The following is a 27,486-nucleotide window of genomic DNA, read 5'->3' as shown; positions in this document are numbered from 1 at the left end:
GAGCTCATGCGGCACCCACTTTGCACAGAGCTTTCTAATACCGAAATATTCGTGAATGATATGACGTACACATTCAGTTGGTATCTTTAGAGTGTCTGCTATTTCATTCAATTTCAATTTACGGTCATTCAAAATAATTTTGTGGATTTTTTTAATGTTTTCGTCGGTAACAACCTCTTTAGGGCGTCCACTGCGTTCACCGTCTTCGGTGCTCATTTCACCGCGTCTAAACTTGACAGACCAATCCTTGATGGTTGATTTTCCTGGGGCAGTGTCCGGGCATCAAGCCAAGTTTTTGCTTCAACTGTATATTTTTCCTATCATATTTTATCAACACGCGAAATTCCTTTTTATCCATTATTTTCACAATAACAAAAGTTCTTCTTCACTCAAAATGCTATAATTCACAAACTAATGATCCGACAGCTGTCAAATTTCTACGCGCATCATTTCAGGGTTAGGGCTAACTAAAAAACAAATGGATTTAATTCTAGTAGCGCCATCTATGTGTCAGGCCGGGGACTTTTCAATTGACCTGTTACACTATACTACAAAAATCAAATGGTTTGATTATTTTGAGCCTATGTCCTGTTCTGGTGTTATCCAAGAGTTTTAACGCCTCTATATTGACATGACAATAGAGTCTCTTCATATCTCCTTGCGATTCTTTTGATTTCCGGAGTGACAGTCGGTATCTAAAGGTCGCGGTGTAGTATCTCGGTGCACCTACAATATTCTCAGGACTTTGTTCTTGTAAACTTGTATTGTATTTATATTACTTTTCACAGAACATCCTCTTAGTTGAATTCTGTATGTCAATGTAGGTTTCAAAACTTACTTGTATAATAGCAATTTATTATGTACTGATATTTGTGATTTTCTTCCAATTAACCAAACATTTCCTACATTTTAACTTCAGTTCTTTCTTTTTCTTTTTCATATGTTCATTTCAGAGAAATTTTGCACCAAAATTCATACCAAGATAGCGTTGTTACTATATGGAATTATAGTATCATTTATTAATATTGGTGCTTGTGTGGTCTGATTATATAAGAACTGTACATGCACAGATTTATTTTCGTTGTTTTTTTACAATTTTTTATCCAATATTTATAATGACACTTGCCTGTTATAATTTTGGTGTGGATTCTCCGCTATTATCTGCAATAGCAAGAATAGCAGCGTCACCAGCACTGGTAATTTAACATATTATTTCTGTTCCTCGCGTATTTCAATAGACTACAGTGTCAGCGAGAAATATTAAGAAAATTATAAGGCCAGTACTGATTTTGTACTAGACATCCGACATAAACCTTATATATTGATAAAATCCTGCAATAAAAATTATTTAGAAATAGCGTCATCAACGCATCAAGGCTGTAAATACTCAAATAGTACTAGTCGACAGGTACACAGTTAGAATAGTCAATTAAATAGCTAAAGAGTTTTAAATATAAAGGCTAAAATATATTAATACTCAGCAATGTCTTTTTTATAAATAAAGATATCAATATATGACTGTTCTATAAAAATATTGATGAAATATTATGATCAACGAATATATTGATGCTAGAAAATCTATGGTAGGTAATGTGATTTGAAAATGCCCAAAGAGCATGGATATTAAAGGCCAAAAACTGAGCTATTTTTAATGTCAAAAATATATTATATAAATATAATACTGAAATAAAGAAAAAGTATAAAGTACATAATAAAAAACTAATCTAAATGAATCTATTATATATACCAACTAAAACTAAATGATTGAGGTATTCAAGAACTAGAAGCCATAATATTTAGTTAGTATCTGTTGAACTTAAAAGTAATCGTACGTTTTCTCACGTACTACTACTTCTTTAAACAAATAACAAAAACAACAAAATGTTAGGCTAGGGAAAATGTAATTTCATTGTTTCCTAATAGATATCATATCATATCTCTAGTAATACTTATTCACTGAAGCCATTCTAAGCTCATTTGAAGGGTAACAGTCTGTAGAACATTTTACATATAAGGGTAAAGCCATTTACTCGCGTTTTGAAAATTGAGATTCCTCCTGATCATTTGATTCATCTTCGTTCACCTTTTTACTTCCAAAAAGTCTGTTATCTCGCGACTTCGATACATATCTAAGCCACAACAGTAATCACATGTTGAAATCGATGGATCATGGTTGAAATAAGCTTCACACAGTATTCGATGACTTAAAATTGAAGTAACAGACTTAAACTTCTCTCAAATGTTTAAATGTTTTGTTCACACTTGAAAAGTGATGCCAGTGAGATATCAACATGAAGTTGGTTACAAATGTACCCGATGCGATTTAATGCACAGTAACGCCATCTGTTGTAAATCCTTGAAAGTTAATTTATAGACCTATAAGTAAATACACCTCGAAAAACATCATATAGAAAGCAAAGTTACTTTTTCACCAATCCAATAGTAACAACCCAATCAAGCTGTCATTTATATATCTAAATATTTATTTCAGTTTCAGATAGCAATGATTTGCAAGTAGTGGCACTCCACGTTTCAGAACCAGCAGGCCAACCCAAAGTTTACAACATGTTGGTGGAAGATAGAGAGGAATCAAACGCTAATCCTGGAACTTCAAAAGATTCATCAACCGAGTAAGTTCAAACATATACCGAGATTAGAACAAAAGTATAATGATAACACTTCCAGCTTATTATCAAAATCATCGAAGACAGCCACCGGGGAGCCCACGGCGCGTGCTCTCAACTTCACCCTAGACGATTCCCACAATAAACTATCCAACTCGAGCGCTGGAGACGAGTTCGACCTCAGCGACGTAACCATCACCGACGACGACGAAGAAGAGACCATCAGTAGGATGGACGAGATGCTACACCCGCGGATATTGAATTTCGACGCCAAAGCAGAGCCAGAAATACATCATAACATCTCCTCAGGTCAGAAATGAGACGGATTTTTTTCGACCAGGAAGTTTCAGTTTTTCATCGGCCAATCCCACTCGGTTTTCTAAATCTATAAAGTTGAATAAAAAATAAACCGCAAGCAAAAAAATGTATTAAATGTCATGCATCCAACCAGTATAACAATATGCAAGATTTAATAAAGTGTAGTACCATTATGGAGTGAAATTACATTGCTTACTAATTTCAGACGTAATTAGCAAAGAAAATGCGGTATACGAGGGTAAACCGCCAATATTGTAAAATGTCGATAATCTATATCTCGGAAACTATAAGAGATAATGCAATTTGGCAATCGTCAACGTAATTAGCATGCCGAATATTACTTAGAATGTGAATTACAACGAAATCGCTAATTCATAAGACCATTTTACAATTTTGACCCAAGTTAAAAGCAGAGCCAATATTGCAAGATGTCGATAGTCCATATCTCGGAAACTATAAGAGATAATGCAATTTGGCAATCGGCAACGTAATTAGCATGCCGAATATTACTTGGAGTGTGAATTACAACGAAATCGTTAATTCATAAGACCATTTTACAATTCTGGCCCAAGTTAGAAAAAGAGCCAATATTGCAAGATGTCGATAGTCCATATCTCGGAAACTATAAGAGATAATGCAATTTGGCAATCGGCAACGTAATTAGCATGCCGAATATTACTTGGAATGTGAATTGGAGCGAAATCGCTAATTCATAAGACCATTTTACAATTTTGACCCAAGTTAGAAGCAGAGCCATTATTGTAAAATGTCGATAGTCCATATCTCGGAAAGTATAAGAGATAATGCAATTTGGCAATCGGCAACGTAATTAGCATGCCGAATATTTTATTTTATTGAATAAGAATGATTGAATATTTATTTTATTTTATTTCTCAACATAATGTAATTTTAACTCAATACGTTTGGTCCAATGTTTTTCTAATATTTCTATTCATTTCCTAATAATAAGTTTTCTCAAGGAGCTCAAAATAGGCGGTTGTTTCAGTGACAACCACTTCTTTTGAATTAGATTTCTAACCACCAAATTACTTGTTAGTTTGATGGGGTTTAGATATAGGAAATAGTCGCTAAGGGCAAAATCTGGAAAATATACTGTCTTTTTTATTCGCCAAATATGATAGTTTTTGCAATCAATATTGAATCTGTCCAAATGCTCAAATTGGCCTTCTTTGGTACACATTTACTCGGAGAAACCCACTGTTCTGATTGTTCGTTGGTCTCTGGTGATTATTCATGTATAATGTGATGTACACACTCATTTCAGATGCCTACAGCTTTTGACACCTCACATACTTTCATTCTTCGAGAGTTCAATATCATTCCAACGACGATTTTTTGCGTAACGATTGAACCACTTCTTAACCATTTAAATTAATGGTGTTGAGTTCCCACTGTATTTATCAACTCTTTCCTTGGGTTTGACGATGTTTTTTTACACAAAAAACTATCCCTTAAACAGCACTCGAAAATCTGTTTGCAATAGTGATCAAAAGACGAAGCTTTAGCTATTATTATATTATTTAAATTAAACTTCTGAAAAAAGGGCACATATCATGAGCTTATCGAAGAATGGTAATATTTGCCTGTATTTGATTCAAACAAACAGGATTGAAACAATTAATATAGGATTCTGAATTGTCTCAAAGTCTGGTAAATACAGGAAGTGAGTTTCATTTCATTCAGTGTGTTTCATGAATCTTGAAGTACAACTTGATTTTGAAAAAAATTATATTTTTTCAGTGTCGGGCTAAAAAACTTTTGCTCAACTAGAGAATATCTCACTTCTAATTTCAAAGACATACTGGTGTTTAGTTAGCTACTATTTAGCTACTGATCATCAATTAAGTCTACACAAGGCAGTTAAGCAAGCAGTCTACTTTTCAACCAACACATTACGCAGCCACGATCGTTCTAGCCTTAACGTTTTCATCCACAGAACTCTGCGACGATCTCATTCACCTCAATTAACAAACGTGTCAAATCACTATATCCTGGATCTGTTGCCCAACCGTGTGCTGAGTATCGTATCTCACATCGAGTAACTTCATATTCAATAGATCTCAACTTACGATCGTCCAGTAGCTATATTGCTTCCGACGAAATCTTAAATAACTTCATAAATTCATGTTATTTCAAGGCCGTCGGGTAGTTCTTCGGTTATGTAGAGATAAGCATTGGTAATTAATCGAGGTGCTTTGTTTTGGCATCGGCAAGTCCAAATAGACTTTATAGTTGCCTGATAAACCAATCTCTTTGATATTGGGTTAAGCTGAGAGAAATCTTATTGTTTAACATGATTTTATATCGGAAAAGAAATATGGATATATCCATTTTTTAAATAAATTATAATTTTTTAAAATTATTTCTTTTAGTGGTTGAACAATCTGTCCAGTGGGTAATATGCTTTCCTTATGCCTATAATATATAGATGATATATAAAAAATCAATTCATTAAGTGATGTTCTGTGTAATATATTATGTTAATTAGTTAGTCCTATTCTAAATATAATTCTAAAGTCTGTATATGTCCTATAACCAGATCGGATGGTGTTAAACGTTTTAGTTTATGCATTTCACTATAACGTTGCGCACTTAGTTGATCAGCGAGCATATTGGGGTGTAGTAACACTCTTTTAAAGTTTTTGACACAAACATTTTGAATTACACTCACGAATTTTATAGGGATATCGCGTTGTATCTTCATTATATCACTCCATTGAAGACATAGTACGGAGCATCGACAATGGCACACAACACTTTGTTTTGTAATAATTATATGATGCCTATATTGCTAGCAGTAACCCATAGTTAAGTATTAATTCGTATAGAAATACCTTGTTACCTAAAGATAACTTGGGTATGTGCTTGCTTGCTTGCTTATTCCAGGTCAGGTAAAAAAATTGTTGACAAAAATATAGTTTTTAATACCTTTTATATATCTTAGATATATACAACACACAGTCTTGCAAACAAGTATTATTTTCTGAACTTTACCGTGTAATATTATCAGTTATACCCTTTAGAATTCATAATAACCCTTAAAATAAAGAGCGTTGCTGCTTTTTCATTGTTTATTAACTGTTTACTGACATCATATGATACCGGCTAGCGTTTTGGTTTGAAATTAAAACTGAAAGCGTCTTTTTTTTCTTAAGTATATATTATCTTAAGTATTATATGTATTTCTAATAGTAAAATGAGTAAATGTTTATCTATAAGCTACTGCATATTAAGTAATGTTTTGTACCTACAGTCCAAAAATATCTTTCGAATTCAAGGCTGTAGTTTCGACGTATATAGGAAATGGTTTTCGTAAACATGATTACGTTATCATTATCACAAAAGGAGTCCGAAATAATTAATAATGTATTACAAGTGAAAGTGTGTCTCAACACTATATAATATCTTTGTAGGGTTTTGTGTGAAAGGTGGTCTAACCTACGAAAATGGTGAAAAACTGGAAATCGAATGCGACTCGATTTGTACCTGCCGCAATGGCAAGATGGACTGCGAGGACCGATGCAAGGGTCCCTTTTTTCGCAGGGGGAAGAAAATCGAAGATCCATTATGCTCGGCTAAGGAGACCGAGGATCGTTGCTGCTCAGTGATGGTTTGTGCAGGGGATACCGGTAAGTTTGAAGTCATAGATTTAAAATCGAAAACAACGTGCTACATTTTCAGAAATGGAACCACTGGAGATATGCTCGCACAACAACAAGACGTACAACAGAGGTGATACTTTTCACCTGAACTGTTCGGAAGTGTGTACCTGCGAAATAGCAGGAAAAGTCACCTGCAAACCCAGGTAACAGAAAAATTAACCTCATTCAAATCAAATAAGGAAACTGTGCTGCTTGCTCAATGTTTCTGCCACAAAAAATAGCCGACTGTATTAAGGCGCTTTCTTTTATCTCTACCAGGACAACTCGGATAGTACGACGACAAATATATGGGGTTCGATAACAAAATATATAGTTTATAAAGTAAATCTCAATTTTCTTTTTTATTTTTACAATATTTACCTTATTTATACAAATAACATAAAACCATAAAGTGATAAAATAGATAAGAAGATAGCATCATTTATTTATTCATTCAAGAGCAAGTACGTTTTAAAAATGGAAATTCGAGGATTGTTCAGAGAGTAATAGAGAAACAACGTCCAATAATTAGATGGTACTACGATCGCCATTCGAGCAACTTGATTGGTTAGTTTGAATTTCCATTATAGCCACATGTAAAGAAAAGAATTTATTGTGAAAACATTGGTTCTTGAATAGAGTTTACGTCAGTTTATTTTCTGAATCAAATTTATTGAACTAAATTCAATAAAGATATAAAGAGTATATCTACAAATGTATTCAAATCGGTCAAAGACAATACTCACTTCCCACGCACGCTTACTCCAGAAAATTTAGCAAATTATAAATACCAATTTCTTAAATAGAGTCTTTAACGTCTTGAAATCCAAACCATGTCTCATTTATTCGATCTCTGTACATCCGGTTACATAACATTCCTTAGAATGAAGATAACTGAAGATTATAACGAACTAATTTTGGCTGTAATTTAGTTTGATTACGTACTGTAAAAAAATGGTAAATATACTCTTTTCTAAGTCATACACACCGTATTCTCCAGACCTTACTTTTTCTTATAAGTGCTTCTTCTGTCATATGAATGCCTGCCTGAGCAACGCTTCACTTCTTATAAAAATACAAATTGATTGATTGATTGATTCGTGGATAGTCTCAAGAGATACATAGTTCTTTCGAGATGGAATCCGTAAATTGCCTGAGGAATGGAAAAAAATAGCGGCTATCGATGGACAAAGTTTGAAATTATAAAAAATCCTTTAAAAAATATATAGGCCTAATATAAAAATGTTTTTCTGAAATGCTAATTCGTTTTACCATTTTATACGCCTCCATATTATAGAGAATAACCAATATAAATATAAAAATACCGTTAACACTCTCAATACAGCGCCGATTTTTTTTAAACACTTGCGTTGGCGGCCATTTATCCTTATTGAACGAATATTTTTCAAATAGATTTCAGCGAAAGTAATCGAGTGACTCGATTAATTTAAAACTAATTCAATTTCGCAACCAAACCTGTCCACGAAACAACTCAACAATATCCGCATTTACTGTTATAGATGCCCGCCGACTCAGAAAACCTCAGAAAGTTGCGTGGAAATACCCGATCCAAGCGATCCTTGCTGCAAAAAAGTTTTATGCGATGTCACCCTGGACGATCACCAAGACCACGAAAAGGACGAGATCAGAGAAAAGGACCACCACAAGGTCATGGACGCTACGCAGCTCAATTCCAGCGTAATTTTACTAGAGATTGAACCGAAGTTTGAGGAGGAATCGAATCTGCCGGTTATAGGTGAGTGAAAATAACCCATCACATGTTTGAAACAACATAAATGAAATTGTTATTATAGAGGTAAGCAATGATAAAGAGAACTGGGACTATTACCAACTGTTTCCCGATGGAAAACTATTCGTAAAAGAGGATTACAAGTATCTACGACTAGAAAACACGGACGACATAGTCGTGGTTAAGAGAAGCACGGAAAACAATCTGGATACCACCACGAAGCACGAAGATCTGACTACAGAAAAAATGAAAACCAGCTCTGTAGCTGACATGTTAAAGCCTTGTAGCTACAAGGGCAAAACGTACAATAACGGTGACACGTACAATGACAACTGCGAATCTTTGTGCATGTGCAGCGATGGAGAGATGCATTGTCTCAAGCTGGAATGTCCCACTTATTTTGCAGTTGATGTTTTAGGTATGTACTCCCATTAATATCTCGATATCTCTTTAATAATAATAGAAATACCATCAATCGAATATCAGTGTAGGAATGTTCGTCGGGTCGGTCGGTCGGAATGAATGGCTGTCAACGCGATTGCTTGTCTGAACACTCACTACTATTTTTGGAAGGAATTTGCACGAGAACTAAAAACACTAGTTGAATCAAACTTGTTTATTTTAACTTATAATTTATACATGTGGTCGACGGGAGAATTGACAGTATATTAGGTTAGGTAGAGGAAGTACGGTAGCGCTGTGGAAATGGTACTTTTACAAGGGGTTGGAGAAAAGAACAGAGAGTGAGACGCCGTCGTGATGGTCTTTTATAGCTTGGAACCGCGTGGTACCAATCCACCGGCGTTTCCAATCTTTGAACTTGTTGTTGGTGAATGCGTGGTGGCCTAAAGGGTCGTGGCAGTCGCCACATCAGATTTTCTAAGGTTAAGGAAATCGTCTTAAAGCAATTAAATTCCAAAAAATTATAATTGATGTACGTATAAGTTGTCGCTGTTTGACAACACCATAGAGTAATATACAGAGTGTTAACTTAATACAAATTTTAGAATTGTTTTACGTTATCTCAGCAGGAAGGCGCTGAAAACATCATTTCGCTGCATTTCATTGGTTAGTTTAGATGGTTATTACAGGCACCTATAATGAAAATATTTTATTAGGAAAGCATTTCATTGGTCGAAAATTTCATACGCATCACGTGACTAACCTCTGACGTCAGATTCTAACCTAATTAAATTTAATTTTTTTTTAATTTATATAAATACAAATATTATATAATATCAAAAAGCTAAGATATAAGTATATAATGGATACATAAAATGTATATAAATAAAAAATAATTAAATGTGAATATAAAAAAGGCTGCAATCTAATTGAAAACAAAACATATCTCCGCAAATATAATAAAAATTATCTGTAACGATTTCTTCCTTTTTTAACCGACTTCGAACAAGAAGGTTCTATGTTCGGCTTCCTGTTTTATTAAATGTATATTTGCCAATTTCTCCGTCAATTGTTGGTGTATTTTCAAAATTATATTTTTATTCGAAAAGGTGAACATCCGAGATGGTCCCGTTGGAATTAAATTAGGATCTGTTGGGGGGGAAGGGGGGAAATCGAGAGAAACGCTCAAATTTCAAAGGCACGTACACAATTTTCACATATTTTTTATCTAAAATAATCGAATATTTGTGTATAATGTTATTGCTAAGCTGATGTGGCGGAAAATCGGAAGTTGTTCAGTACAAAAGCCATTCAGTGTGCTTTTTAAGATCTAATTATATCATATAAGACCTCGTAGAAATGCTGTAGACAACTGCTTCTATGGTGTACTGGTTAAAGCGTTTAGTTCCTAAACGGAAGGCGCGGGTTCGATTTCCGGCAAGGACAATAATGTTTTGTTGCTGTTTAGTTAGAACGTTTGTCAAAATTGTTTTGTGTGCTATGAAGCCGACCCTGGGGACTGAAGCGTTTCTTAATTTCAATCATTGTTTCTTTATTGCTATATTCCCCCATAATAATAATATTAAATAAAATAATAGCGTAATTTATTGAATAAAAATTTAACATTAAAAAGAGAAAAATAAAATATTTAACCAAAAAATTTAACCGACCTCAAAAAAAAAAGGATCTCACTCAAAATTAAAAAATAATCAAACTCAGATTTTTAATTATTAATATAATTTGTAATAACTAAATAGAAATAAACCAAAATCTTGTTTCACCTATCTACTACACGTATTTTATATTCTACTATATACAGAAAATTTAGCTTAATACCTGCCTAAACCTATTTATCTATTTACAATATTATTTTAACTACTACCAACTGGCTACTTTGAAGTCGGTTCCGAGCCCAAACAATACAAATATAATAATAAGCCGGCTTGGTGGCGTAGTGGTAAAGGCGATGGGACGGTCCTCCCACTTTTGCGGTAGCCGCGGGTTCGAATCCTGCTGGGGCATATGGTCGTAAATTTATGTTTGTGATAGTTTAAAATTTGTGAATGTTCTAGGCAAGAGTGTAAAATCCGACAAGGAAAATGATCCCAGTCACGCCAGTAACCAAGCTGGGTAAGACCGGATGTCTTCTGGGATGATTTCTAAAGTTGGTCACTCGCCAGTCGGTAGGCTTAATGCTGAGGACCGTGGTTCGGAGCCCACGTTAAACTGTAGGTCCAGTCCAGATAAACCCATAGTTGGTAAAAGGAGACTTTAAAATATGTATATAAAAAAACAAATCTAATTTATTTCTCGTATACTAATTTTGTTGCTGAAATATATTTAAAGAAATAGCGAGAATGTTTATTAACAAACAAATAATTGTTTAGATCCAGGATGTATAGAATGGGAGACGGTACCACCGAACTTCCAAGCATCGGCGCCCCATTGTTGTCCCGAACAGATCAGATGCAAAAACAACGGATCGTGTTTACACGAAGACAAGATGTACAAAAACTGGGAACAGTTACCCATCAATGTGACTGGATGCGAAAAACGGTAAAAGTATTTTTTTATTAAACGTAACATTTACGCTGCGGATTAATTCGATTCCACGGTCGTGATCTTTAAAAACAAGAAACTCAAACGTTAACCTATAGTGTGTATAAATACCCTTCGCTGTTGTCAGTTTTATTTTTGGGCTTTGCGCGTTGTGCAGTATGGCTGGTTGTCTAAGCCGCCACACCTATAACAATGCAGTGACATCTTCACGCAATCAAATACAAAACACATTTCTCTAGACAGTCGATAGATGGCAACTTTTGGTGAGAAACTGTAGTTATAAGAGATGACGCAAGATATCTCCACATTTTACACTTTGCTATTGCAGTTAGGAATACATATAAATTTATACTGCTCCTCTAGACATAAAAAATCGTGCCTTAAACTTATGAGTAAGGAAAATATATGAGCCTTGGTAATGCTTGGCTTACATGCTAGCAAAACCTAGCCCGAATTTTTGAGAGGGTCCAGGTCGTCCCGTAGACCGGTGCTTACTTTTTCGCATCAGGACTTGGTGAAGCGATCTACCCTTGTTTAAGAATTAAAAATTAGTTTTCGTAAATAGGGTGTTAAGAGAAGGTAATTTCACCTTAACACACGCGTATTTTCATTGTATTTTGAATTTGAACTTATAGTAGCATTGGGAACTATCGACTAAAACAGTCGAAGCAGTCGATAGTCAAAAAAATAGCGACTAGTAATTACTACTTTCAAATGCAAAAGTTCGACTGTTTTTTTCCATTCGTGTAATATCATACGAAGATGTAGGAATCCTTGTCTGAAATTATGATATAGGAAAGGACCGAGATAATTGCTTAGAAGAGTTAATTTTAAATGTGTTTATATTCTCCAATGGTAGTATAAGCGAGACAGATGTATATGTATTCAATTACGTACTAACTTTAATAAAGGAAAGGAAAAAAAGTATTGTTAATTAGCATGTAATATCTATGTAATGCATGTAATTTATCAACATGTAATAAATAATATAATTTTAATGGAAGTAGCATTACTTTTATACTGAATGTTCTGTGGATTTGTAAAAAGGAATGGAATAATAAACATCACAAATGTTTTATCGTATTATATTAATTGCTATTTTTAAATAACAAAGTATAATAACTATATAAATAGTACAATACAACTTAAACAAAACCTAAAAACTAAAGATATTTAATAACCATAACTACCAAAATAAGATATGTAAATATATACTTAACCATTGAAAAACCTAATCCATATCGAACCTAAAAATGATCGTACCATAACTACCAGACCCTTTTTAAATAAAAGTTTTATTTATTTTTTAACGGAAGTATTTTTAAATTACTGTTCAGGAATATTACCATGTTCAACTTTTCTGCCGTGAGGCGATTTCTTGGATCGTTAATTATTTGCCCAGATTTTGAAAAAACTCGTTCTCAGGGGGCAGATGTTGCGAATATAGAGGAATATTTTATGTGTAACTGATATAATTCAGGTAGTGTCATTTTATGGGCTTGCCAAAAATCCAATGGGTTTTCTAAATGCCCAATAAATAGCATTTCCAAATACTGCTTAATCTGTTAAGTTGCTGCAGTACTTGGAGTAATTATTTCTTCCACTCTAGCCATTTTTTTTATCAAAATATCTCCAAATGTCAACACATTCTTGGTCAGTAGTTGTGTCTTGAATTTCGAGTTGTGGAACTATATTTGTATTTTTTGAAGTTAGAATGGAAGATAGCTCTTTTGTGTAACTTTTTGTATCGCCTCAGCATTATTTGCAATACCAAATCCTGCTTTTTTAAATCTAGGATCTAAAAATGTGGATTTTCCGCATATCGTGTTCATTTCTAAAATTGTCAATCTTTTATTGGTGACATCTAATATCAATTTTGTATTTTTTTCCCCATTCACTTGTTAAAATCCTGGATTAGATGGATGGTTTCAGTCCTTGTATTAACAGTATAATTAAAGACATCGTGGGATATCTTTCACCAGATAACTCGGTGGTTATTATTTTAATGGACTATAAAAATTGAACATTCTGTTAAGATAGTCCATTCGTCAATAAATAAAAACTGTGGTGCTCTTCTTAATAGCAATCAAAATAAATTGTTGAATAGTAGAGATTTCCTATCAGAAAATGTATTTATTACAAATATTCAATATATTCACCTCTTTACCGTTAATATTTTTAAAAGAAATTTAACAACTGCTACTGCAAAAAATTCTTCAAATCTTTTGGAATCGATGCAACTTCTGAAACCTTTGGAACCTAATTTTAGTTTTCAAGATTTTAGGAAAAAAGTTTTGATAAACAAAAGACTTGGACAAAAATCGTGAGTTTATCAAAAAAGTATTACCTATTTATGCCAGTCACAAGTATCTTACAATTTATCATTTATAATTTTATTTTTTTGCCCTCGAAAACTAGCGTTCCAAAATGCTGCAATATTAACTTACAATATACAGTTATTCAAAAAAATATAAAACCATATATATTACATATAAATCTATTTAAGCACATATTCAGCATGTAATGTTCAATATCATAGTTAGGACATTGTTACAAATCAATCGAATGAACTAGTAGAACCGAAAATATTAACTAAAAATAAACGACTGAAACAGTCGATAATAAATAGTAGTAAAATCAGTCGGACTGAAAATAGTGACTGAAAACAGTCGAACCAAATATAGCGACTGAAACAGTCGATAGTAAAAAGTAGTTAATTACTAAACAGTCGATTATTCCCAGCACTAATGTATAGTCTGAGTGAAAAACTAATATATTTTTCTTTGTGTATCGTTCCACAACGGAGAAATTAAGCCCTATGATATCAAAAAATAATCAAACATGTTATAATAGTAAAGGAAATGCTGCGAACTCATTTAATAACTAGTAAATATAGTAATATCTAATTATCATTCATTTTTATGAAATATTTTAAATCAAATGCTAATCAAAATGTACATTTTAACAATTAAGTGTTACAATTTTGTTTACCTAGTAAATAAAAATTGGGAACCATTTGAAAATAAAAACTCACGCTCTATTGGAACACTTTATTACAAATCTTTAAAACGAAGTGAAAAAGACCATTATATATGATTGATATGTTTACATCAAGTCCATAAACTAAATTAACATAAAGCCTTGATATTATCTAATATTATTTAATATTATTTATGATATGTAATTCATCTATCTCAAAGCAAAATCTTCATCTTGCATACCATCGTGCTTTTCACCTGAAAGAAGTCACCAGTCAAATACATCATTAATTTTACAAACCAAAATTTTATTTACCTATGCTCTTTTATAAAAATATATTCTTTTTTTTCCTTGTTTGTTTTACTCCACCTTCAGAGTAATAGTCATTAGATCATTAGGGTCTCATTGATTGTAGTTGTGAGAGATGACGCAAGATGTCTCCACATTTTAGACTTTGCTATTGCAATTAGGAAAATATTGATATGTATATTGCTCCTCTAGGCATAACAAACTGTGCCTTAAACTAATGAGTAAGGAAAATGTATGAGCCTTGGTAATGCTTGGTTTACATGCTAGCAAATCCTAGCCCGAATTTTTGAGAGGGTTCAGGTCGTCCCGTTGACCGGTGCTTACTTTTCCGCATCAGGACTTGGTGAAGTGATCTACCCTTGTTTTAAGATTTAATAATAATTTTTTGTATTTAGGGAATTATAAACTCTGCAAAGGTGTTTCGTGTATATGTTTTGTTTACTCGATTCAGGTCAATTTCTACTGGTAAATTTGATCTTTGCAATGTTGTCATTCTCCACTACTCTTGCATCTGCAACATCCTTTTTTCAATTTTTCTAATTTAACTTTCATCAGCTTTGCCTCGACAAATATTAGCAACTTCACCTATAAAAGAAAAATTAAATTGTTACTAAAGCATATCATGATTAACGTATAGACATTTTTATCAGTTACCGCAATTTTTGCTACTATTTTTGATGGGCAAACGCCAGTAATGAATCGACTACTGAACTGATTATCTTTTAACTGACATATTGTACATTAACCTAAAACGAATGGATGGTTAATTACAACACAATGTGTATAAAAGTTATAATTACCTTTAAAATTACTTCTGGTAAAATTGTATATTATTTCTCTCATACCCTTTGCAACATTTTTATTTCAACAAAAAGAATAATTGTCTTCTTTGCTTCTTGTTATCGTTTTGAAATCTGTAGCTATAGCGATGTGAAATATTGGCATATGTTGACTTCTACTTGATGTCCAAAATGTTTTGTTAAAAGTTTGGCGCTTAATATTCTCACTATAAACAAATTTGAAGCTATTTGGATATTTTAACATTATAAAAATATTTTTAAAAGTATTTTAAAACCAATGTATGTTACAATACAAAGAATAACGCAATTTAATTATTATTGTTATAAACTTGTTAATGCAACACAAAATTTTAATCCAAACATTTATTTTATATCTACATATTCTAGATTATTTGTTTATGCTCGACCAACGATTAATGTTAAAATGGCCGAAAGGATGGATGGGGAAAAGATGCGCGCAAATATTTGGTGTAAGCGCACAATGTTCCATCATTACCTGCAGTTTCGCGTATTCTAATAAACCTAAGATCAGAATGGGAAAAGTATCAATTTAATGATATTTTTAGGTTTATTGGCCAGGAAAGAAATGTCAATATATTTTTTCTATCAACCCCCCAAATTGATAAACCTGGACAGAAGTAAGAAGTACATCGACTTTTCAATCGAACTTTCTAATACTTTCTAAAACAATAATAAATATAATTTATTTATCTATATTTAAACGGTATAAAAAACCAAAGTTGTTTTCTATATAAATAGGTGGCATTCATATAATTTTATGAATACAAATAACGTGCAAAATCTTGACGTGCTATAACTTTTACCAACATAGCTATGTTGTTTTTCAATAGTATATTTCCGCATTTGAAAATCTGCAATAGAGTTAAATTTTAACGTTTCTTGTTCAGTTATCTTTCACAAAGCACATAGAGTGATATTTCTTTGAACTTTTATTTTCACAGGCTCAATATAGAAGTAAATTTAGTTTGAAAAATTAAATAAATAATAGAATAGATAGTTCGAGAGTCATTCACAACCAAATGACTTATTCATTATTGCCTGCTATTTAAACTAAATCCCGAACTTTGCCATATAATTATTATCGAAAAAATTATGATTAAACAACACTATATGTACTAATAATGTATGTATTTGTAATATTACAGATGCTACTGCGAAATGGGAAACGTAGAGTGTCAAAACACCTGTCCTCCTGTTACTGCTCTACCTCCACCCAATCTACAATGTTCGCCAGAACATGCTTCATTGCAGCATATCCCTGATGATGACTGTTGCAAGTATTGGGTCTGTCCCGATCCAAAGGATCAAGGTAAACCGTGAAGTTTCCTTCTAAAACTAGTAAAAAAAGTTTTTTGAAACAATACGAGATCTTTTTAATGTAAGATTATTTTCAGATTGTAAGAATTTTTTTTAATATTGTACGCATCTCCGATATGCTATACATACATTTACATAACTTTATTATTGTAGAATTTGCTGAAATAGAGACAACAAATTACTGATATAAAATTTGAATTCATAACAAATACAGCAAAATTAATTATTTACTAACTCTAACTCTACTTTATGGTATGGTGCTTAATCACAAGGGATTTCTTGAATCATAATAACGTCGATATTAAGTCGCCAAAGTGTCTATTATAAAAATAGGTTACAGAACAAGTAATTTCGTTTTCTCCATGTATTCCAAATTAAATTTCCAAAAACAATGACCCTATGCTGCTTTTCTTTCGATGTTCACAAACCAACGATGCCTTGAGAATTTTTGCCAAGTTTAAAATTTAGAGGACAACGACTTTCCTATAGATCTGCTCTGTTTTTTTATTGCTTGGTTCATTTAGATTACTCATTGGCAGCAGAACAAAAAAAAATGATTTGGCCACATTCAAATAGTTCTTGATGAACTATTTCTTGAAAATCCCACTCTTAGCGTCACTTTTCATGGCATCACTGAGGGCTTTGTCACCTATTGTATAGCTTCTCCAGTCGTGAACGACAATTTTTTGCAGTACCTCATTTATTCCCAATATTCTTTTCGTTTCAGCAGAAATTCACAAATGGATAATCATTATATTCAATTTTTACAGTTAAAAAAAGTCAGATCAAGCTTCTTTTAGTACATTCAACACTGATTTATAAGCTTTTACCTTTCATATGCACTGTAACATGGCTTCACTGAATGAGTATTTTGAGAAACACGCTTAAAATCTTTATTGTTTACTCAAATTTATTTAACGTTATTTACATTTTGAACAATCCTCTTAAGGGCATATTCTTAAAGGGCTTTGAAAATATGAAAAAATTGACGGCCCTCCTACAGTTGCGATAGTCGCGGGTTCGAATCCTGCTGTGGTATGGATATATTTTATATTTGTGATTGTAATTGTAAATGTCTTAGTAGTCTTAATAATTGTAAATAAGCAACAGTAGTAAATTCGATAAAAAAAAAACATTCGTCACGCCAGTTACCAGCTGGATGTCTTCTGAGAGGGACTTTCGTCAGTCGGTAGGCTTAATGCCGAGGACCGTGATTCGAAGCCCACGTTAAGCAGTAGATCCGGTCCAGAAAAAAAGACATAGATTCAGGGCATTAAAACATTTATATTCGTGTTTTAACCATAATTAAAGTACCATACTTTGTATTTACCAAACAGTACAGAACGAAATAACGTGACCCTACTTTGCAACATCCAAGGCAATAATTAATCCAGACCATATTCTTTTAGCGACAACTACTGTGCTACCAGATTCTAAACAGACTGAAAAGACCACAAAAACAGACACGCAAACGCCAGCTAATACCGATAACGCGCCGTCAAAGTTCCTCGGCCCGCTCAGTGTTTACGAAAACCAGGAGAACGCGTCCATAAATACGGTGGACGTACACGAGAATCCCTTCTTCAAATTCCACGAAAAAACTAAAAAACCTTCTCCCGTAATGACGGAAATTCCTGTCCGCCCCGAAGAGCCCCCGCAAATACCACACGAAGGTTTCGTCGACAATTCTCAACAGGGACAGTTTGTCGTCAACGATCCCGACCTTTTGCACTTCCTACAAGAGCATCCCGAGATATCCCATCTTCCTCACGGATCTGTAGTCGAAATCCATAATGTCCCCCCTAAAGTACCCCAACATAGGCCACCCTATTTCAATATTAATGGCCTACCAGGTCCTCAGTATACCCATCCAGTACCGCCTGACGTATCCTTGGAAGAAATTTTACAAGAACTGCACAAAAACATTCATCAACAATCTGTCTCTATTCCTCCTCACCAAAATGGCTACGACATGGACATTAGTGATACAAAGCATCTCAACAAGACAACCCCTGTAATACAATCAGGTAACAACGACATACACTATGACCTCAGAGTAATAGAGAGGAAACTCAGTAGGGGTATCTGGAGAAAAGTTTCGCTATATCCAGTAGCCAGATGGGATCAAAATCGCTCATTCAAGTAATTTGATTGGCCAATTTAAATCTCCATTATAGGCACCAGTAAAGAAAACATTTCTTAGTTTGATTGAGTGAAACGAAATGGACCAATCAAATACCTTGCCTGTTCTTACCATAACGATTAAAACTAGTAATAAATTCAAAGTAGTAACATCTAGATACTGGACGTCGCGAAACATTTCTCCAAAATTGTTTATAAAGTTAAATCTCTATTTTCTCTGTAACTATGACATTATAAGACGACTTTAATAAAAACAGAACTCACTACTCTCAAAAATTACTATATATTGAAACTTGTTCTGTACAGATACTTTCAACAATCACTATCCCGATGACTACGGCTTAAATCAAGCACAGGATGATATCACCGTTCATTCTTTGGAAGCGGTGGATCCCCATACGGTTAGGCTAGCGTTTATGGTACCTCCAGTCATCGTGGGTCTACACGGGAGAGTTGAAGTTAGATACACCTACAAAGAGTGAGTGATACAAAGTATCCTGGATACTTTTTTCATTTGGCATGTTTTTCCAGTTCTGAAGACGTCAGTACTTGGGAGTTACAAGTATTTGCCCCACCAAACGATCTCATTGCAACTCCATCACTGGAATTCGATCTCTTAGATCTCGTACCTGACAAAGAATACAAAATCAAAATCACTATAACGCTTAGGCAAGATATATTAATAAACGAAACAAATAATATATTTAAATACTTATATTTTTGTTTATAGAGACCTACACAATACCCCCTCATCAAGAGTTTACAAGATTAAAACACCCAAAGAAATTCAGACTACATTACCTCCACAGATACCCATCGAACCTGATTTAGAAATATCCGACATCAATTCTACGTGGGTTACGATAGTATGGAGGAGATTTACAGATTATGAACTACAAGTAAGGAACAAAATCCATTCACTAACGTGTATAAAAAAACTACCTGGTTCCTTTCTCTAGTTTATTGACGGTGTGCAGTTGAGGTACCGCGAAAATGATGGTAAAATCTACACGGCGACGCCGTTGATTCATCGAGCCGTTACCCAGTACACCTTGGAGAATTTAAAACCGAATACCAAATACGAAATTGGAATTTTCTTTATACCGTTCTCTGGACAACATACGGAACTAACCGCCGAACATATGGTCCATTTCACCACCGCCAATGAAGTGGACACGTACGGTTTCACCGTATCTCTGGAAATATCCCAGATCAAGTCTACCAATGTGGAAATATCTTGGAGCGGAGTGCCATATCCCGAAGATAAATACGTCAACATTTACAGGTTAGTGAAACCAGATCGAGCTTATTGATGAACATAGAGTAATAGAGAGAAAACTCAATAGGTATCAATGGAGAATGATTTTGCAACGTCCGGTATCCAGATGGTACTCTGATCGCCAACAAATCATTTAATAATAAATGAACTCCTTGATGCAACTGTAATAACATCTTAGTAAAAGACAATACAATTTGAAAGTGTTGATTGGCTTTTCATAATTTTGATGTTATTCCATTTGAACACATTTTGAGTTTATAATCTGAACAATATTTTTACAACCATCGTCCATTTGTTGGGCACAAGATGAAAAATAAGTTAACTTCCTGAAAAAAGTATACCTTTATATATATATATATATATATATATATATATATATATATATATATATATATATATATATATATATATATATGTGCTATGTATACAATTGTATACATTTCAGTATTTTTTAAGAGTCAAAAGTTCCTTGTAAGGAAAAGAGAAAAGTTATCAACAAGGTTACCTTTTAAAGTATATGCATTATATTTATCATTTAATCATGAAAAATGCTAAATGCGCTCTTCTTTATGTCATACGAACAGAAAATGGCATCCAAAACAAAAAAACAACAAAGGCACAATGGAAATATAATGAAGCAATCAAATTTATTTGCGATTCTTAGTATAGTGATTCACACAAAGCAACAAAATGGATCAAAAAGGTGCTTGTAGTGTCACTTAGGAGATTAAACGTTGGGAAATATTCACAAAAGTGGCCTATTTTGGGAAATACATACTGATGCATTAATCCCGTACTCGCTTTGCTTGTGTATTAATGCTAGTACACTAGTAATATATTAATTTGTAAATTAAGAGTGAACTAAGCATATCTCATGTAAAATGTAATTAATAAAAAAAAGTTGCCTATAAACTTAAATCTCTCTATTGTATTTATATTTTATCTCTGTTGAAGAACAAGGTGTTTATTGATGGACATGTTTTTTAGAGCAATATATCAAAGTGATTCCGGAAAAGAGGATCACAGTACTTTCAAAATCGCCAAGAGGGACTCTCCAACGAAAGCGGTCATCACTGATCTCAAACCTGGCACAAGATACAGATTATGGTTAGAAGTGTACCTCACTAACGGTAAAATTAAAACCAGTAACGTTCAAGACTTAGTGACAAAACCTAGAGCAGCTCCGTCTTTAACTCCTTCTCCTGGTAAGTCGTCTCAATAACTTGCGCCTGTGTTGATTACAAGGCTTTTGTTGCAGAAAAAGAATCCCGTTCGGAGCTTATCGATACAGCAAGAAGCGATTACTATGGTCCTTTGGTCATCGTGGCTATACTAGCAGCAATCGCTATTTTGAGTACGCTGATTCTCTTACTAATACTGATGAGGCGGCATAATCAAAACAAGGCCGCCATCACGCCTCCATCAGCGAGGATCACCCAAGCAGCGTATGACAATCCAACGTACAAAGTTGAAATTCAGCAAGAAACAATGGGTAAATAAGTGTACTCAAATACATATACTAGTGTTAGTCCTTCGACGCAAGTAGAATTATTAGGTATATGAAGAAGCAATTCACGTTTTAAAAAAGACAACTTTCTTCAAAAGTATTCTTATCCAACAAAATAATTTACATTAGAAAACAGAGAAAAATAACTTTAATGTTTATAATATTTTTCAAGACAAATTATAATCTATTGATGCTTTCTAATGAAGTAACTGACATTCACTAAATAAACTGTATTCATATTCACTTCTGTATACCATTCTTAATCAAAACCCTAATGTATAATTTCTAAAAGAATAGTTAATAGAAAATAACGTGGATTACTTTTTCGCGCTCCTAATATAACAAACTTCTAAACTATTCCTTGTTACAGGTTTATGAAAAAAAACGTTGTCTCGACACAAAAAATACAAAAACCCCCTCCCCTGTACATATTATAAATAAGTGACTATTTAGATTGTAATTTGTACTTAACAATGCAGTATTTTAATTGTTGTAATATACGAAGATAAACCAATATTTTTAATAATAAATTATTATTTATTTTTAAAATTGCATTATTTTAAATCCAAAATAATGTTATCTACCGTATAGTCCCGATTTGGTGCACCACAAAACATTTATTTTTATTTCCACATTTACATTCATTTATATCTTCAACAAGCCTAGTTCTACATATAACAACATATAACGTTAAAGAATCTCTTATAAAATTATAGTATGGGTATCCAAACATACAAGCACAATATACAAATGATGAAGGCTTTTACAAGCCCTGAAGAAACAGGCATTCAGAATGTATGTTTTGGAGGTATTAAAAAAAAAACTTTACGTTAAAAAAATTTGTTGAGAAATGCAACAAAGAAAAATAATTATTGTTTCAATAAATCAAAAACTCTGGAAAGGTAAAAAGCAAACATCGTTTTGAAAATAGTTTAAGAGAAAATTCTTTATATTATGTTATAGTAAATAGTTATATATGTATATTAATGATAGTTAATATATGTATATTCTATTTATTTAATTATTTGTTGAACGCACAAAATTGAGCCTCAAGCCTGTGGTTCTTCTTGAATATAGTGTAATATTCTCATTACCTCTTCGATTTGATCTTGGATAGCTCTATTATTTCGTTTCAAGAAAATACTAGCTGGTGTCGTGCTACTGACAGGAAGAAGATCAGGTCTCTGTTTGTATTTTAAAGTATAAATTAATTTCTGAAAAAAAACACTTCTAACATATTAGTCTATATAACATATATAATCACATACCAAAACCAATTTAATAAGAAAAACTGAAAAAGTTAAAAACCCAATGGACATCAATGCACCTTCGTTAGATGGAAATTCCATGTTATGATTATAATCCAAATAATCCTTGTAGCTTCTACCATGCTCATGGTCATCATTCTTCCAAAGTAGATTTATTTTATTTCCTATGAACGGAATTGGAATAAATATAAATAAATAAATCAATAACGACGAAAAAAACCTGTCTCAACGCTTGAAAAAGATAAAGAATGTTTGATATTAAAAAATCTAATAATAACTCTTACAAAAATTGTTAAATTCAACTGCTTCCATTCGTTCATATCAAATGAAATGACACAGCATATGTAAATTATATATTGTATTTACACAGCCATTTAAAAGTTGCCAGAAAGATAAAGTCTATTACTATTTGACTTAATTTTAAAAGAAACTTACGGATTTCGTAGGATAAATTGTCTCTCAATTCTTCCAAACGCTTTATTTTACCATCTAAGCTATTATCATTAAAACTCAACACATTGTCATTTAATTGTTTAAATAATGTCAGAATAGAAGTGGATTCAAATTCAAGAGCTTCGCTATCAACGTTATCTTCGTTTTCTCGTGCAACAGATTCTTCACTATATTCGTTTTGGGGCATAGATGTGGATGATAAAATAGAATTTTTAGTGGTTATAGTGAAATTGTATAAATTTGGTCTCCTCAATAAAGTTTCATGAATAGTTTCAGTTGAAGACTCTAAAGTATAGCAATAATTAAAAAAGTTAACGAATAGTGATAAAACCAGTACCAGGAGGTTTCCTTTCGACTTGAGTAATTTCAACCCATTCAGATGATACCGCACATATAAATAATATTTGTGATATACTAATCTTCACTCCTGCCATTATTGTTATTGCTGTAATATATTTAGACTGTTGGTGGTTGACGGTTTTTGGGGCCACCAAACAGTTACAAGAAAACCATAACATGGAACAAAAGCATTTGTCAAGTGTTTAAAATGTGTAATTACTTAGAACAAAGTGACTCATTATTTGCAGATTATAACAGAAACACAGTAAAATAGTTCAAACATATTTATTAACCATATTTCTTCTTTACAACTGCCATTATGAACAGACAGAAAAACCGATTAAGCTATAAATAAAAACAAATAAATAATATATCATCAAACAGATTTTAGTATTCAACTTGCCTATTTAACTGAACAATATTCATTATTAAAGTCTTCATATGGCTTATCTCATACGCAAACAAACAAACATCCCAACCGCAAGAAATATGGGTAGTCGCCCGGTACCACGCTGATCGCCCGCCTGCTGTGATCCGGTGAAAACAAAAACAGTATCGCACGATACCCTTCCAACAGTTGGTCCATTTGCTTTTCTGCGCAGAGGAAACAAGCTCCAGGACAGGCAGCATCATCAGGTAGACAAGACTCTTCTATAAAGAAATAATTCATTAGTTATATTATAAGTAATTTTTACTACTTTCCTTACCGTTCGACTTAGAATTAGTACATCCCTATAAATTCCATATTCCAGATACTGGGTGACAATGTTTTTCTATGTGACAAAAACGTTTTTATTTCCATAATTTTCCAGTGGTTACATCATGAACAGCCAATAGTTGCTAGACTTGTGTAGAAATTATATTCCTTATAACACTTCGATATTCAACGTGTACCAAGTGGTTCAGTTGTCCTTTAGATATCAAACATCTTTGGTAAAATTACTTGACTATGACTTACAGCTAATAGCCCGTAATATTCAAAACATATCCTATAGTTGTCAGCAGCTTCAAATGAAAACCCTATTAAGTAGGTAAAACTTCTAAGTTTCCATGCATATCTCCTCACTAGTATTATGTATTACAAGATTTTGATTGGGTAACCTTCTAATAGTTCATAATTTTTTAAGTCAACTATTTTTCCTTATATTTAGATAGTATTGAGTGCTTTCTCGATGGTTGTAACAAAGTACCAGAGATAATCATAATATTGATCTCTAAAAGCCCATTCCAGTTATTCAGGATCAGTTGTCTTCTCGACTACTTCAAATCTTGCTGGTAATTCTCTATTCTAAAGTTGTGGCCTGTTTGTTGCCCATGATGTTCGAAGTTTTGCTGGCAGATTAGTATTTGAAATTGTATTTGACACTTTCTATGCAGTATCTCAAATCCTCTGGTAATCCTTGTCTACTGATATTCCTCAAAAAGTCCGCGATGGACGTTCACTTCTGGGGTGATCGTTTAACTTCCGTAGTTCCCTAAACTCCGCTGGTATCCCGTAGTTGCCGTTAATCCTCGAAATCCCCTGGCCAGTCTGTTGTCCCCAATTTCTCCTGCTAAACCGTAGTACCTGAAGTAGTCCAAGTAGTACCAATAGTCGAAGGTACCAAGGTACTCGAAGTTCCCGATAGCCCGTAGTCCAAGATTGTGCTGGTACCCGAAGTCCTCCTAGTAGCTAGTGATCCCCCAGTCCCTCTGGTAGTCCGTCGTCCCCCAAGTGCCTCTGGTTGCCCATGGTCCCCGAAGTCCCTCTGGTTGCCCGTGGTCCCCGAAGTCCCTCTGGTTGCCCGTGGTCCCCGAAGTCCCTCTGGTTGCCCGTGGTCCCCGAAGTCCCTCGGTTGCCCGTGGTCCCCGAAGTCCCTCTGGTTGCCCGTGGTCCCCGAAGTCCCTCTGGTTGCCCGTGGTCTCCGAAGTCCCTCTGGTTGCCCGTGGTCCCCGAAGTCCCTCTGGTTGCCCGTGGTCCCCGAAGTCCCTCGGTTGCCCGTGGTCCCCAAAGTCCCTCGGTTGCCCGTGATCCCCAAAGTCCCTCTGGTTGCCCGTGGTCCCCGAAGTCCCTCGGTTGCCCGTGGTCCCCAAAGTCCCTCGGTTGCCCGTGATCCCCAAAGTCCCTCTGGTTGCCCGTGGTCCCCGAAGTCCCTCTGGTTGCCCGTGGTCCCGAAGTCCCTCTGGTTGCCCGTGGTCCCTCTGGTTGCCCGTGGTCCCCGAAGTCCCTCTAGTAGTCCGTGTCCTCCAAGTCCCTCTGGTTGCCCGTGGTCCCCGAAGTCCCTCGGTTGCCCGTGGTCCCCAAAGTCCCTCGGTTGCCCGTGATCCCCAAAGTCCCTCTGGTTGCCCGTGGTCCCCGAAGTCCCTCTGGTTGCCCGTGGTCCCCGAAGTCCCTCTGGTTGCCCGTGGTCCCGAAGTCCCTCTGGTTGACCGTGGTCCCGAAGTCCCTCTGGTTGCCCGTGGTCCCTCTGGTTGCCCGTGGTCCCCGAAGTCCCTCTAGTAGTCCGTGTCCTCCAAGTCCCTCTGGTAGCCCGTGGTCCCCGAAATCCCTCTGGATGCCCGTGGTCCGCGAAATCCCTCTGGATGCCCGTGGTCCGCGAAATCCCTCTGGATGCCCGTGGTCCGCGAAATCCCTCTGGTTGCCCAAGTTCCCCTGGTTGGCCGTAGTCACCCAAGTCCCTTTGGTTGACCTAATTCCCTCTAGTTGCCCGTGGTCCTCCAAGTCCTTCTGGTAGCCCGTGGTCCCCGAGATCCCTCTGGTTGCCCGTGGTCCCCGAAATCCCTCTGGTTGCCCGTGGTCCCCGATTTCCCTCTGGTTGCCCGTGGTCCTCCAAGTCCCTTTAGTTGCCCGTGATCCCCTAAGTCACTTTGGTTGCCCGTGGTCCTCCAAGTCCCTCTGGTAGTCCGTGATCCCCCAAGTCCCTCTGGTAATCTGTGGTCCTCCAAGTGCCTCTGGTAGTCTGTGGTTACCCTGGTCTGGTTGCCTGTGGCCCCATAAGTCCCCCCAATATTCTTGTTAATCGAAGTTCTTCCTGATAATTGTGGTGTTCGAAGTCCCCCTAGCAGTTGTGGTGTCCAAAGTGCCCCTGGTAGCCTTGGTGCCCGAACTCCCCCTGGTAGTCTTGGTACCCGAAGTCCTCCTAGCAGTCCTTGGTACACGAAGTGCTCCTGACAACCCTTGGTACCCGAAGTCCTCCCGACAGCCGTCATTAGCCGAAATTCTAGTAGCCATTGGTACTCGAAGTCCTCCTCGCCGCATGTGTCCTAGTAGTCTTGGTCCCCAAAGCCCTCTTGGTAGCCCTTGGTATCCGAAGTTCTCCTTGCAGCATTGGTATCCAAAGTCCTCCTCCTGGTAGCGTTAGTACCCGAAGTCTTTTTAGGAACCCTAGTGCCCGAAATCCTGGCATCCGAAGTCCCTCTGGTAGCCCGTAGTGCCCAAATTTCCCATGGTAAACCTTGATAACCAGCCGTTCGAAGATCCGTTGGTACCCCGTAATCTTTGTGGTGACCAAATTACACACCAGTAATCTCTCAAAGCCTTCAATAAAATAATCATGAAACCACCAATAACAAATCTTAATATTCTATTATGCTCACCATTTTCCTGATATACTGGAACAGCGTAACATTTAAGTCACGGTTTACAACATCCTGCATCAAACTTGTACCTGAAGTTCCGCCCGACGGCCCTTGCTGCCTGAAGCTCTCCTGAATGCCACGGTATCCACATTGTCCCTGGTAGCCGTGATTCCTGCTGATACTTCATAAAGCGACGTTC

The 27,486-nt window shown here is 35.1% G+C and overlaps 3 protein-coding genes, 1 long non-coding RNA gene and 2 other non-coding genes across 9 annotated transcripts in view; 3 read left to right on the top strand and 3 right to left on the bottom strand.

Annotated features, from left to right (window-relative positions):
- Positions 1-22,218, top strand: part of sas (stranded at second) — a 43,383-nt gene extending 21,165 nt beyond the window's left edge. Inside the window, exons 2-17 of one of the 2 annotated variants that reach the window (XM_076401771.1) lie at positions 2,492-2,630; positions 2,686-2,933; positions 6,377-6,592; positions 6,645-6,768; positions 8,125-8,360; positions 8,419-8,772; positions 11,144-11,312; positions 16,570-16,733; positions 18,151-18,768; positions 19,190-19,361; positions 19,415-19,552; positions 19,614-19,782; positions 19,843-20,168; positions 21,150-21,367; positions 21,421-21,654; positions 22,040-22,218. In XM_076401771.1, the coding sequence (XP_076257886.1) occupies positions 2,492-2,630; positions 2,686-2,933; positions 6,377-6,592; positions 6,645-6,768; positions 8,125-8,360; positions 8,419-8,772; positions 11,144-11,312; positions 16,570-16,733; positions 18,151-18,768; positions 19,190-19,361; positions 19,415-19,552; positions 19,614-19,782; positions 19,843-20,168; positions 21,150-21,367; positions 21,421-21,654; positions 22,040-22,047 (3,533 nt within the window). In that variant the 3' untranslated portion in view covers positions 22,048-22,218. The remainder of the gene's footprint in view (positions 1-2,491; positions 2,631-2,685; positions 2,934-6,376; positions 6,593-6,644; positions 6,769-8,124; positions 8,361-8,418; positions 8,773-11,143; positions 11,313-16,569; positions 16,734-18,150; positions 18,769-19,189; positions 19,362-19,414; positions 19,553-19,613; positions 19,783-19,842; positions 20,169-21,149; positions 21,368-21,420; positions 21,655-22,039) is intronic. The other variant, XM_076401772.1, reaches the window with a different exon arrangement.
- LOC143196785 (U12 minor spliceosomal RNA) lies at positions 11,691-11,846 on the top strand. The gene has a single exon (XR_013005847.1). It is a non-coding gene; the product is annotated as a U12 minor spliceosomal RNA (small nuclear RNA).
- Positions 14,352-14,749, bottom strand: LOC143194964 (uncharacterized). Its single transcript, XR_013005429.1, has 2 exons — positions 14,610-14,749; positions 14,352-14,551 (listed from the first exon to the last, which is right to left on the bottom strand). It is a non-coding gene; the product is annotated as an uncharacterized LOC143194964 (long non-coding RNA).
- LOC143196739 (U12 minor spliceosomal RNA) lies at positions 14,808-14,963 on the top strand. Its single transcript, XR_013005808.1, has one exon. It is a non-coding gene; the product is annotated as a U12 minor spliceosomal RNA (small nuclear RNA).
- LOC143194962 (uncharacterized) lies at positions 15,508-23,952 on the bottom strand. Of its 3 annotated transcripts, none has more exons than XM_076401780.1 (5): positions 23,728-23,952; positions 23,373-23,675; positions 22,938-23,101; positions 22,764-22,883; positions 15,508-15,609 (listed from the first exon to the last, which is right to left on the bottom strand). In XM_076401780.1, exons 1-5 carry the CDS (start codon positions 23,906-23,908, stop codon positions 15,607-15,609), a joined length of 771 nt encoding a protein of 256 aa, XP_076257895.1. In that variant the 5' UTR covers positions 23,909-23,952; the 3' UTR covers positions 15,508-15,606. The 3 variants fall into 3 exon arrangements, with proteins under 3 accessions (XP_076257895.1, XP_076257894.1, XP_076257893.1); XM_076401779.1 differs by lacking the exon at positions 15,508-15,609 and adding an exon at positions 16,536-16,759; XM_076401778.1 differs by lacking the exon at positions 15,508-15,609 and adding an exon at positions 19,376-19,512.
- Positions 23,953-24,000: 48 nt separating this feature from the next.
- On the bottom strand, positions 24,001-26,918 carry LOC143196290 (uncharacterized). Its single transcript, XM_076403954.1, has 4 exons — positions 26,445-26,918; positions 24,437-26,398; positions 24,133-24,380; positions 24,001-24,074 (listed from the first exon to the last, which is right to left on the bottom strand). The coding sequence occupies exons 1-2, from the start codon at positions 26,916-26,918 to the stop codon at positions 25,283-25,285; spliced, it is 1,590 nt and encodes a 529-aa protein (XP_076260069.1). The 3' UTR covers positions 24,001-24,074; positions 24,133-24,380; positions 24,437-25,282.
- Positions 26,919-27,486: the final 568 nt, after the last annotated feature.

Source organism: Rhynchophorus ferrugineus, unplaced genomic scaffold (assembly GCF_030347505.1).
Source record: "Rhynchophorus ferrugineus isolate W39M unplaced genomic scaffold, kcgeb_rfMv2 rfM4, whole genome shotgun sequence".
Classification (NCBI taxonomy): domain Eukaryota; kingdom Metazoa; phylum Arthropoda; class Insecta; order Coleoptera; family Curculionidae; genus Rhynchophorus; species Rhynchophorus ferrugineus.
Note: the sequence above shows the minus strand (reverse complement) of the source record. Positions and strands in the feature narration are given on the sequence as shown.